General features: G+C 39.0%; 2 protein-coding genes across 2 annotated transcripts; one reads left to right on the top strand and one right to left on the bottom strand.

The window, feature by feature from the left end:
- Window positions 1-283: 283 nt before the first annotated feature.
- LOC145910674 (cilia- and flagella-associated protein 337-like) lies at window positions 284-10,356 on the bottom strand. The gene is made up of 25 exons (XM_082997859.1): window positions 10,038-10,356; window positions 9,840-9,937; window positions 9,689-9,742; window positions 9,283-9,366; window positions 9,033-9,098; window positions 8,686-8,859; window positions 7,609-7,716; window positions 7,185-7,379; window positions 6,892-7,056; window positions 6,576-6,645; window positions 6,286-6,504; window positions 5,896-6,044; window positions 5,417-5,568; window positions 5,225-5,269; window positions 4,925-5,027; window positions 4,577-4,763; window positions 4,357-4,517; window positions 4,140-4,282; window positions 3,816-3,859; window positions 3,536-3,757; window positions 3,175-3,402; window positions 2,816-2,955; window positions 2,350-2,490; window positions 1,701-1,858; window positions 284-1,174 (listed from the first exon to the last, which is right to left on the bottom strand). Exons 1-25 carry the CDS (start codon window positions 10,249-10,251, stop codon window positions 985-987), a joined length of 3,510 nt encoding a protein of 1,169 aa, XP_082853985.1. The 5' UTR covers window positions 10,252-10,356; the 3' UTR covers window positions 284-984.
- Window positions 10,357-11,416: 1,060 nt separating this feature from the next.
- Window positions 11,417-13,012, top strand: LOC145911090 (ubiquitin-fold modifier 1). Its single transcript, XM_082998334.1, has 4 exons — window positions 11,417-11,556; window positions 11,706-11,762; window positions 12,148-12,245; window positions 12,633-13,012. Coding segments are annotated over exons 1-4 (258 nt in total). The 5' UTR covers window positions 11,417-11,554; the 3' UTR covers window positions 12,734-13,012.
- The last annotated feature ends 155 nt before the right edge of the window (window positions 13,013-13,167 follow it).

Raw genomic sequence — 13,167 nt, 5'->3', positions numbered from 1 at the left:
TTCACAGCAACCAAGCAAAGGTATAGCAGACCGAGCACCCGCGAAACAAGCGCAAAACACCATGGTAGCAACCACCTGAAAGATAATGTTGTTAAAACGAACGCTCTGGCGATCAATTAAGTGTTTGTCTCGAGGCAGTAAAGCGCGAAGTGGTTGCGAAACGAATGGCGGGAATGCCTAAAGTGGCAGTGTTTCCAAATCAAAATCTGGCAGTGTTTCCGAAAAAAATGTATTAACCATGACTGAATTAAATTATTTGTATCCAAAAAGCAAAAATAACAAGAGCCACAAACAGTTTATTAGTCTGACTGAATTGTTGCAATGCTCGTTTTTACTCAAAGTACATGCTGCAATGACATTGTATGTAAATTATATATGTACTAATATATAAATATATTTACAATTTATAAATAATTTCCATAAACGTATTCAAACCAATACAAATCGACTACATCGGTTAGAAAAGCATTCAATCTGATGTTCCTGAAATAATAAAAACGTAAACTTAAAAAATGGCAAAATGTTCAGCTATGGATTGAATGAGGTCGTCGTTAGGTGGCGCTGGCAAGACTGTGGACGCATGAAACGTTAAGGAAGCAATAGAATATGGTAACAATAGGTAATACAATATGATAAGTACAAGGACAGAACGGTAACAGGTAAAATAGTTGGTGAAGCAAAAATGTGTAATAAGGTACAACAACTAAAAATACTGTGCTGAAATCTGGCACGAGGTTTCGCAAAAATTATGGTGGAAAGTGCACCTAGTGTGACGTCAGGTGATGACGTAACTGGCATGAAGGAAGACACACATAGGAAATGCGAAGACAACACAGTATTACGTCACAGTAGAGGGAACAAACACTGTCGCGTAGTAACTAATGAATTGGAACAATGTCACATGCTGGTCTACACTGGAACGAACATAATGCAAAACACATAGAAAACATAAACAAAAAACAAGCGTTTGCCTCCACCAAGTGGTCACACGTCTAACTCATCCTGTTCTTCGATGTTGAATACGTCATCAATGTGAGAGCTCGGGTCGGGCTTTATGACGTCATCAGGGGCATCGACGAGGTCGAAGCATTGAAGAGATTGAAACGCGTGAGCGCTGGCGTCACGTGATGCCCGTAGGTGGCGCTGTTGAGCGACAAGTTTCTCGTGACGTAGTCTGGAACACGTGGTAGTCTGGTTAGATGCGAAACCGAACATGGACACAGCTTGCGTTTGTGCTACTGGGACCGACACTATATATAGTGACACTATAAGTCTGACAACTGTGCAGGAATTTCGCGACATTTAGAAACTATACGTATTGCCCTCTATGGTTGTGGGGAATACCCACCCCTGGTTAGTTTGTGATTGGGGACATGGGGGTGAACAATGTTTAAATTGGAATGAAAACTACAACACAAATTCTAACCATGGGTTTGAAGAATTTTGAAAAATATTAATGATAAAATAGAGAAACAGATCGGACAATTGGACTGAAGAATGAATTGTTTCCTCATAATAGGATCAGAGCAGATACGGTTAGTTATCTATAATCCAACCAACCATATTTCGCCACGCACATCTTTATGTATATTACAACCAATCAGAAGTTGCCACGCACATCTTTATGTATATTACAACCAATCAGAAGTTGCCACGCACATCTTTATGTATATTACAACCAATCAGAAGTTGCCACGTACCGTTTGCCTGAACCGGATTTCATGCTTTGCCGAACTTCGTTCAACATCTTCATGTCCTCATTCTTAGGGAAGTTTAGATCGGTTGGAAGAACACTTCTTGATAATCTCCGGGATAACTTCCTCCTCCAGGCATCTTTAGATAAATTCCCCCCAAGCCACTACAGCATACAAGAGTAACACAATATGAATCAGGTTTCTTGCATATCTAAGTAGGTGAACAATCATGCATGAGGAAAATCACGCCTGCAGATTACATATAAGACCAATACAGGAGGGGATTTTCCCTAGTTGGGGGGGGGGGGGGGGGGAGAGGGCGCTTACAAGCCCAAATGCATTATGACGATTTTGTGGGGAGATAAATAGACGCACCAAGCAAAGCACGCCAGTGTAATTTAATCTTGGAAAAATCCTTTTTCAGCCCCGGAACCATTTTTTGATATTATTACAAATTGTAAGAGGGGGATTCCCGACAGGATCTGCCGCTGATTATCAACTCCTAGTGTTGCTCATGGCAACAATATAACGTCAATAATAATAATAATATTCGCGCTGCAGGCAGGGTCGCCGTTTGAACCTTCAAGGTATAAACAGATGATGATCTGGACGGTTTTCGTGTTTGTCAAACAATCAACAATAGTTTCATCCTCACCGATCCCGAAGCTCTCCTGCTCGAGGACTTTTTAGGTTTCGGAGGTTTCAATCGTTTACTGACAACATCCTTATTCTCATCAGCCGAAGATTGATCCTCAATTTTCTCATCTACTTCTTCATCCGAATCCGATTCCGAATCCTTCGAAAAGTGGATTAGACAAAATTAGCATTGTAAGATTGGGAGTTCTCCACAAATTGCTTAAAATCGGACTGTCTTCGGCGCCGGTTATAAAAACTGTGGTTTGTAGTAAATTATCAAAAGAAGATATTCCAGTCGAGAGCGAAAGGAGCTTTAAAGACTAGAATACGTCATCGCTATCACATTTGACAAATAACGTCAGTTGCATCAACAACCCCACGTTAAATTCCCCCACATAAAAAATCGTTATCATCATAAGTTGGTTCCCCACTAACAAATGGAACTCGAGTGGTGGAACAACTTGTAACAACCCATGACCTCCCACCTCGCCAACTGAAAACCTCCCCTGGAGAGCTTCATGTTCGGGCATGCTCAGAGGATCCAGGAGGACTTCAGGAGGAACCATTGGATGTTGCCAAGTGGAAGGATCGTGGACATCCCAAGGTTTCGACTGACCGAATGTTCCTGGAAATATTTTAACGTTTATTAACTTTCAACAGAAATCATGAACCGCAAACCACCACAGGTCGGTGAATTAAAACAGTTTCAAATAAAAAATAGAACCAATTATATGAAGCTTTTACGCAAAACTGTCACAAAACAACATTCGTATCAGGGAGATTCTTGTGTTAACTCTCCGCCGTTTAAGTCACGCAGCAATTTTACTTCACGTGAAAACCTCACCGATGTAAAGTCCATCGTACGTCCAAACTCGTGACGTATAATCGGTTGATGACGTCAGCAAGATGTCATAAGATTCCACTAAATGAAGCCACGTAATTTGTTGCACGTGACAACGCCACGTGGCAAGTTTAGGAGGAGGTGACGTCACATCCGGGCACGTTTTGTCGCCTTTTAGCGCCTCCAGTGGACGATTCGCGTAGCGTTCGACATCCCAAACTGTTACAAACCCTAAACACATAAACCTACGTTAGGTTTAATTAAAGCGATTTGCGGCGATTCAATGAAGACGGGCTGATATCACAAGAATCCAACATAGTTTAACATTAAACCTTACATAAAAGTAGAAACACTCGTTCCTCACCTAATTCATCTCCAACATACAGTTCACACCCGTCGGAAGATGTCGCCATGGAGCAAACCGATGAGTTTCGTTTTGTAACGCGCCACCTAGCGTGCGCAATTCTTTTCTGAACGTTCCACAAGATGGCGGAACCGTCCGAGCAACCGGCCACTAGTGCGGCGTTGTCTTTATCGGCGACTCGATTCGAAAGAAAGAGAAGTCTGTTGACGGCTTGCTTTCCATCTGTGACGTATGTGGTTGAAACGTTGTGAACGTAGGAGGCAACTAATTAAATTCTCACCTGACGCATCTTCGTCCTCGTCTACATCTTGGCTCGGTAATCTGCTTGAAATTCACATGATTGGATGATATAAAAAACATGATGTGTTAGTTTAAACTTGAGTTGTAGATAAGTGGTTCTCAACCACGGGTTTGCAGACTTTTAATGTCACATTTTATGTTCGGTTCTAATGTAGTTTGTTTATTATAAGATAAGTCTTGGTTACAAATAATTCCGTTACGTAGTCAAACACATATTTTATTCAAAGAAGTGAACAGCATAGGGTTGGTCACAAGATAGCTTTTACACAAAAGTTTGGGAACCGCTAGAGGAATATGTGGTTACTTGTTTTGGGGGAAGGGAATCCTTGCTACACTATGACCAGATATAATATTCCACACAATGACCAAACCGTCGTAGGACACAGTAGCAAGTAAGTTGGGGGGTCCGAACGCAACTGAGACGATATCCTCAGTGTGACCTCGTCGCTGTGAAGAGGAAGATACGGTGAGTTCAAATGAGTTCAGACCATTAAATACCAACATGTGAAGTAAATGTTCACCAAGTCATCAGGCCAGTGCAGTGAGGGTCGTTGAACGTGGTGGAAGAACTCAGTCTCGTCGTAAAAGATATTGATCCGTTGATTCCAACCGACCGCGATCACATATCTGTTCTTGTTGATTTCAACATAAACGCATTCTGATATCTCCTTGTTATTCTCATCTGCATCAGAAAAATCCTCAGATCTCAACACAAATATTACGAGATGTTGCCATGCCGACCTGGTTCCAGCGATCGGAGACAATGTCCATTATTGTAGTTCCAGATCCTCACTGCTCCATCGCGCCCACTGGTGATAAGCCTTCTACCGGATGAGTCGAAGGTAAGGCTCGTGATGGCGCTGTCACCGTGGGCTTTGTTGAATTCGAACATGAAAGTTCCGGTTTCGAAATCCCACAATTTCACCACCTTCAAAAGTAGAAAGTTGTGGTTGGATATATTCAAGCCAAAAAATTTGAACTGTCGGAAATTCAAAAATGCAATTGGAATGCAGACGCATAACTTATGACGTCATTTGATAACGTATAGTGTGACGTGAAGTTGCACATAGATGAAGTAATAAAACGTACAGATGCGTCAGAGCCGGTGATCACGTGACCGAAACTTGGATTGTGGGAGCAACTCATGACGGCTTCGTTATGGGTGACGCACAATTCACCCGCTAACTTCGCCCTAGGGAAGGAAAAGTGGGTTGGGTGGCGGTGATTGGAGTGGGGTAAATATAGAGTTGGCGAAACACAACGTGGGAAGGTCGTCACTTTAAACAACATTCACACTCAACAAACTGATACATGGTTGCACAGACACACAATGAAACACACTTATTCCTCAGCACTGCAATGTAGAACTCACAACAAACATTAACTCACTGTCTAAGTCGGGATGCCATAACTGGCGGCAATGTTTGGCTGCTCCTGTTGATTTTTTTGAAAAAAAACGTTACAGGAGAAGAATGGACAAATTTTCTGGTCTTAAACTTTCATCGTATACCGTTATGTGGCTTCGAATGGCCAAGATATTTGCAACATATTCCTATAATGGTAGAGGGAGTCGCAACTTACTTCTGTGTAATTCGTAGCAACGCAAGATGGTCGGTTGCTATGACGATAGATCTACAATGGTGAGCGTAGGCGCAAGTTAAAATCTCGCCGTGAATCTTGTGTAGTTTGGGGTTGACTGTCACCAGGCAATTTTGTTCCAACAAATCCCAAACCTGTGCCATGACAACATTTATGACAACTGTTTGATTTTTTATATTAAAATATACAACACAGGATGAGAATTGTGTAACGCTTAATACATTATTATTATACATAACAGCATAATCTGTTAAAATAACTCTTTGGCTTCTGTGGCAAATGTCTTCGTGCCTTACTACTGGACCATAGGTCACAGTTTTGAAACCACTGACTGGGAGCGACCACGCATTTTGGTTTACCAAGAAACTCTTCTTCGAGCATTAACTTGTGTGAAGTAGTAAGGTTTGGTAAAGAGATGCAGAATAGGTTTTAACATGATTCAATAACCAAAGTGTTCCAACCTTGACGCATTTATCAGTTGAAATACTGAACACCCGTCCGTCCTCCCCAGCTATGGATATGAAGACCACGGGAGAGTTATGACCTCGGAGTAAACCCGTTGGTTTCTGAGGAACGTACGGATTCCAAAGACGGACAATTCGATCCATTCCTTTCAATGTAACAACAAGATGAAGGCAATAACAAACCCTGCAGGAGATTAGACCAGGAACACGTGATCTTGGAATAGCTTAAATTGAACGCGACAAAATTTTTTCTACAAGATTGCTTCTGACACAGACCGGATTTTAAATGTTAGATTTACGTCGAAAATACGTTGTATATTTTCTGTGATATTATTTCTGTTCAGTTTAAAAAACGGTCTTTTAACTTAAAGAAACTCTTCGCCTCACCGCCACACGCCATTATGTTGCTCGCCTTGCAGAAATCAAACGTCTTCACTCCCTTATAAACATAGAACACAGACTGGTCGGTCTTCTGACGTCGCTGTGGGGCCATACTGTGGGTCCTACGGGTGGGTTTGGGGGTTTGTTGGGACTGGGTTGGGGTTGATGACGATACGCCGGTCGTCTGACGTAGGCGGTCCAGGGCGGTGCTAGCAGTCGTACAACCTGAATGCAAATATATAAACACCCACATACAGAAGCACCGGATACACCAAGTATGGTTGAACTTGACTGACCTCTCACAAGGGCGGTGGCCGGATGGTTGGATGATGAGATAACCGACCGGAGTTCATGGTAATAACGTATCTACGAACGCAAAGTATAAACTGTATATGCCTAACCTATACAGCATATCGGGTAATGTAAATTAGGGACATTTTAAACCATCAGTATTCGCGTAAACCACAACATTCAGTGTCACATACAATGTCATGGCTAACACAGAAACATAAATACCAATATACTGACGTTATGCTCAAACGTTTTTTTAGACAGAATTTTTTCTAACAAGTAACGTAACTTGTTGGAATTGGGAATTATAATAAAGTTCACCTCCGTGACCCAATCTTCATGAACTTTCCACTTAATAAAAGAAGTTCCCGCGCCATTTGCTACGTCATGCATCGTCACAGTTGGCACTCCGTTCACTTTTGCCACTTTCTTCCACGTTCTTAGTGTTTCACCAATCGATGTGAAAGTTAATATGCTGACGCAGCCCTGGAAACATTTCCATAACGTTCTTATTGTTACAAAACAATTGCTTCAGAACAAATCATCAATTTCACATGAGACTCGACGTTACATCTTTAGACAAACATTGTACAATATGTAAGGTTCTACGTCACCTGGTCGTCACCGTACGTAATTAAACATTTGTCATCCTCCATCTGACACAAATCTATCCGGAGCGGCACAGCGTCCAATCCGATTATTTGGCAATAAAACTCAAAAGTTATGACGTCATAGAAGTGAATTTCGCGTTCCCCGGTTCCTACGAGAAGTTTTCCGTGCGCCGTTACCATGGCAGCATCAGTCACCCACTGAACACAAACAACAGAAGTAAATACAACCGATGAAAAATTGGGATATCATCTAAAAATCCTTAATTAGACCAGAGGTATTGTTTCATATGCGACGCACCAATCAAGAACGAAATGTTCTCAGGTTGACAACTCAAAAATCAATTGGTACAAAAGCCTGTTCGAATCGAACAAATATAAATTGTGACGTCACCATCACACTTGGTGATGTAACATAACAATAACTTACCACAGATGGTTTGTTGACAAAAGCCGGTTTTTCTGACGGAGAACTTTCCAGAATCGACTTCGTTCGTCGAAGTTTCAAGTCAGGTGACCAAAACGTAAGCAAACCGTCCTAAACACAACAAACACAACTCTTGTTACGTAACAAAGAGGGAAAGCTTTACATACGTACGATGTCTATGGAGAACAACGCTGGAAAAATATTATTTTAATTCGTGGTTTTGTGAAATTTTGTGTAGTTTTGATAGCACCGGGGATAAAAGTAGTTTCTTGGTCGGGAAAACGTCAGAAGACCTGAATCTTGTCTTTGATTTTACTTGGGGCCACTATACTTCTTCATATAACATATACACTAATAGTGCCACTGTAATTACAAGCCCGCTATTCAAGCTACTGGGTTTACAAAAACATTCACCACAGTCTACTTGTTGAGGGACGCTTAAATACCGACAGAAAGATGCTTCGAAATCAAAAGAAACGTCACTCGATACGGTTAAATTGCTGACGACACAATACGATGGATACACGAGCATTGTCATCGATTGTTACGTACATGTTGCCAAGTTGGCTTTTGGAGAACCCGGGAAAGATTATTGAACAAACACTGGTTTAAATCCGGGACATTGTTTCCATGTGAATGTGGGTGTTTAAACCAGGGTTTTAAACTGTGCGCCGTGAAATTTTTATTTCATGTGAAAGGCGACCACTGCAACTGTCGTTTTCCTCCATGAAAGCAATTGAGAACAAACAACGTTCGGAACCAAAACGCAGCCCTAAATCAAAGCAATTCGTTCACCTAACCAGGGCCACCTGTTGTTTCTTTAGAACTTAAACTCACTTTAAAAGTTTGTTGTGCCGCAAACTAATTAAAAGAGGACCCAAGTGTCCGTTAGCCTGCAAGGTTTAAAAACGCCTTGTTCACACAAACAGATGGGGAACATTTCTGAATATTTCAGGCACTTTTACCAATCAACAAATGCTATGAAGTAATTTACACACGTTTAACACTTGATTCAGGCCATATTAATACCTCCACATGTTTTTTTACCCAAATCAAAAACACAAAGTTTTATTAACGAACCTGGCTAGCACAGATATATGAAGAATCCTGAAGACAAATAATCCTCAACACTGGAGCTTTGTGATGTGGACTGGAAGTTGCGAGAGCGGGAAGGATAAATCCTGTCCTCTTTGCTCGCAGGATAGCTTCCTCTTTTTCTGCATACTCCAGTTGCATGTACGTGCAAAACTCATCCTAACAATGCAATGAGATGGAAAAAAAAACCTTCAAAAATAGTCAACAAATATAATTACTCTGATTCAATTTGGGTAAAATTAATATTTCTATTGATTTTTTTGAAACCTGTTTGCATTGTTATGAAGTACAGTTAGCATAGTGCACATAGTTATATGGATAAAAAAAATCACCCAATCAATTTCCCCATCTGAGGAAGAATCGATTTTCATGAACAAAGCAACAATTTGTTCTTCATTCTGTGATAATGCAGAAAAACATCAATGATAAAAAAGAATGGAAATGTTGTTGATTGTGGGCTTATCTAAACTATTACATGATTGCTAACCCCTGATGTAAGTTTTAACACTAAATAGAAACTGTCAAAAACTAATATGTATTGTCTTAACCTCAAAAGCAAGGAAGTCAACATAGACAACTTACCCTGCCTTTCACTCCGAGACAAGTTTTGACAACCACCTTAAATTCATCGATATCCAGCGTTCCACTTCCATCAGTGTCGGCCTCCTGCAGTTTAACAAATGATTGTAATAAATCTGTCATTTCAAAAGCTGTCATCATTACCACATATTGTTATACACTATGTGCGAGTGTGCTCGATAAGCAGGCCACAGTAGGGTTTCTAATTGGGCCCTCAGTGGGTAAGTGTGCTGGTACTTTCAGTGCTCAGGGGTAAGGGCTATTGAAACAGCATTCTCAGACACTTGACTCTTGAAAGCCGCTGTAGGATTGCTGTACATTAGACTGTTTCCAAATTAGTGATGTGAATCAGAGGCTAATTCAGCGCATAGTTTCCCAACTGTGAATGACTGAAGTTCATCTTTCTTACCTGAAATGCAGTTTTTATTTTGTGCAGTTGTTCCAAGGTTATTCTCTCTTCAATCTGAAAACAGTAAAATTAAAGAAACCATAGATTTGGTTGAAACATAATATTCCAGTACAGTTTAAGTCATGGGAAGATTTACAATAACCCCAACCACCTTTATTTTTTTCATGGAACTTGCAGGGGTATTGAGTCTTGTGAGGATTTTTGCATTTTCTCCAATCCCATGAACAGTGCACAAAGTAAGACGTCGATCTATTACAAATTTGTAACATGTTTCCTTTTTCAGAAATGGCCAAATAATAAATGGTGATAATGTTAAAAGTTTTAATTTATTTTAATTAGTAGAACATACCAAGCAATGGGCGAGCAACATCCTCTTTTTTCTCAGTCTGAATGGGAATTACTGACGGAGTTCGAATGACTGCAGATGTTACAGGACGCTTTTCATCTGATAGGTTTGCATAGGAATGTGACTGCAATTTTGCATTGGCAGAAGAAGGGCGAATAACTGGACCCCTATCCTTCTTTGAAATCCCAGGAGGTCGCCCAGTTGTTGCACGAATCATGGTTTCGTAAATATATCTTGTTGGTGTTTGGAAGACCAATAGCGTGTAATTTTATGTTACTATGCAACAAATATTAAAAAAGAACACTTCTTAGTAAAGTTATTTCTTTCTGAAATCAATTTCAAAGCAATTGAAGCTTTAAACACATTTACAGTCATCACTGAGTTACCAGATTCTACAATGCAGTGATTCTTACCACCATTTTTTATGGCTACTATTCAACTGCTGTACAAAATCATCAATGCCTCCTTTTTTGTTGAACATCCAGTTTCACATCAAATTGTGGTTTCGCTGCATTCATTCGGTTTATTTTGCTGCATTGTAATACTTTCTCGTTACTGTTTACAATTTGTTTTATAACCTTGTGCTGTGTTTGTGCGGCTTTTAACAAACTTAAAGCTCCACATTTGACTCTTACACGAAAATATGTTGAGAACCACAGATAAAATTCCATGACATGAGAAAGCTTGCTAATCACAATATTATTAGTGGAAAGAAATTCTTTAAATTTTTAAAAAGTTTTAAGTTTAGAATCTCCTGTAACGCATTTATTATAAAACATAGGAGTTCTATCCCCTGCTACAAATGTGTGGGCAGATGCAGAATAAGCAATCCCAGACAAACACCTTTGCTCTTAAAAAGCGTCTCTAGTTTCCACCGTAATCTCCGCTAGAGGGAGCTTAACAAACGCCGGCTCGTTTGCTTAAAAAAAACATAGAATAGTAAAACACTATTTTTTGTCAATTCACTAAAATATCGAGTACTGCAGCGTACAAGTAGGATTCCAAGTCGCTGCTTTGCTGAAGCTAAAGTCTGTTTGCGTGTTCTTTAGTACTTTAGTTCTGACGATAAGACAATCGACAAAAACACAAACGAAAAAGATTTGAATCTTTAATACCAAACATGTCAAAAACAATTTTTTTACACTTTAAATGCAAAAATATTTATTAGCAAACAAACCATTTGAATAAGTTTTGGAGAAACTGATGATGCCGTTTTAGGCGAAATATATTTTTCTCTTGATAAATCCATCTGAGCTGTCTAAAGATCGCTTTCTTGGAATTTTAATATATAATAGCAAACAAACCATCTATTTATAAATGATTTATAAACCCCTAGCTAATTACTAACATTTTCTATTTAACCAATATACTTTGTACTTCAGTATAATAACACCTCCACTAGTCCGGATTAAAACTTACCACGCGTATTGTTTGTGACGAAACAATTTACACTCGAACAGCTGTTTTGCGTTTGGTGATTGTTGTATTTATTTCATATTTCCAAGTTTTTGAACGGAATCATGTAAGCAATACTGGTTTGTATTTTTTTAACTTTGAACTAACTTTACTTTAAACAACAAAAATGCTATCAATAGAATTTTAAATATTACAATTCAATACGTCTATACTCAAATATTATTGATAAGTTTGACATATTTTTGTGTATTTCAGGGCCAAAGTAACTTTCAAGATAATTCTTACATCAGACCCAAAACTTCCGTTTAAAGTGTAAGTAGATTTAAAGTTTAAAGTGTTTAAAGGTCATGTCATGGACCCAATGTAAGACTGAATTCAGTTTCTATGTGTGCCTGTTTGGAAAGAATTATCATCTGCACAAATTTTTGCAATTTTATTGGAAGTCCGCGCAAAAACAATACAAAAAACATCAGTTTGTTGGTGCGAAAATCGCAAAAACAATCGACGTTGGCCAAAAAATCGTCCATGTTAATTACAAACTTTCCAATCTGGCCAATGTGTTTGTGATTTATGGGAACTTTGACTTATAACATATTCATGTAAAAACTAAGGAGTTGCCATTTAACTGCTGCATTAAAGTTATTACATTAACGCTATACAATACATTAAAATGCAACATGAAAGTTAAATATTTTAGCCTCAGTGTTCCTGAAGCAACACCTTTCACTGCCGTGCTCAAGTTTGCGGCAGAACAATTCAAAGTTCCACCAGACACAAGTGCCATCATCACAAATGGTTTGTTGTTTTATTATTTGTTGTGTGCCCTTATATTTATATGGTTTATTGTGATGAGCAACTTAATGCTCAAGAGTTACTCAAGAGATTGCAGAGAACAGACATTCTGTTAATACATATTTTTGTTAAAATAATTTCCATTTTTGGGACAAATGAGATCACCGATAAGCACAACTCTTTTCTCAACATTGTAAAATAAATAAGTAAAGCAGCTGCTTTGCCTTCTGTGGCTGAATTGGCAATTTTTCTGTGCATTAAAGCATCCTGATTGACTTATTCGAGTTTTAAGTTTTATTATTAACCTGAATGATTTATGTTTAAAACCTTAAACACCTACTGCGCCAATTTGTATTATTCTTTGACTATTTTTCTGTGGTTGTGTTTCAGATGGAATTGCCATCAACCCTGCACAAAACGCAGGAAATATTTTTCTGAAACACGGATCTGAACTGAGACTTATTCCTCGAGATAGAGTTGGATCCATATGATCTTCATTTAGTTCCTGTTTTTATTGTTATGGGGGAGGCCCTTTAATATTGTTTTTTCATCATGTAAGAACAAATATTTTAACAATATCTTTCGACCACTTGGGTGGATGTAGTTTAATATTGAGAATATAGGATATGTTCATTTAAAAAATGTGCTATTCATCCTTTTTTTGCTGACATGTTTTGCTGCAAGGGGTCAGATTAAACTTTGCAACTTTCCTGTTTAAATCTCTTATTGTCCTTGGGTTGATCCATGGGGTGTTTGTGTTTTAATGAAATTAAAAGAAATGGTTTTGAAAAAGAATTCTGTTGATTTTGTTCCTGCAAGACAATATTTATCATGTCCAAAAACTGGTAATCTTGAGATTTCTCAAACGATCAGTGATAATTTCATAAAAACATAACAACCTGAACCAACAAACACCTGCGAGGTG

This window comes from Ascidia mentula, chromosome 8 (genome assembly GCF_947561715.1).
Source record: "Ascidia mentula chromosome 8, kaAscMent1.1, whole genome shotgun sequence".
NCBI lineage: Eukaryota > Metazoa > Chordata > Ascidiacea > Phlebobranchia > Ascidiidae > Ascidia > Ascidia mentula.
The sequence above is the reverse complement of the archived record's forward strand: the minus strand, read 5'-3'. Positions and strand labels throughout refer to the sequence as shown.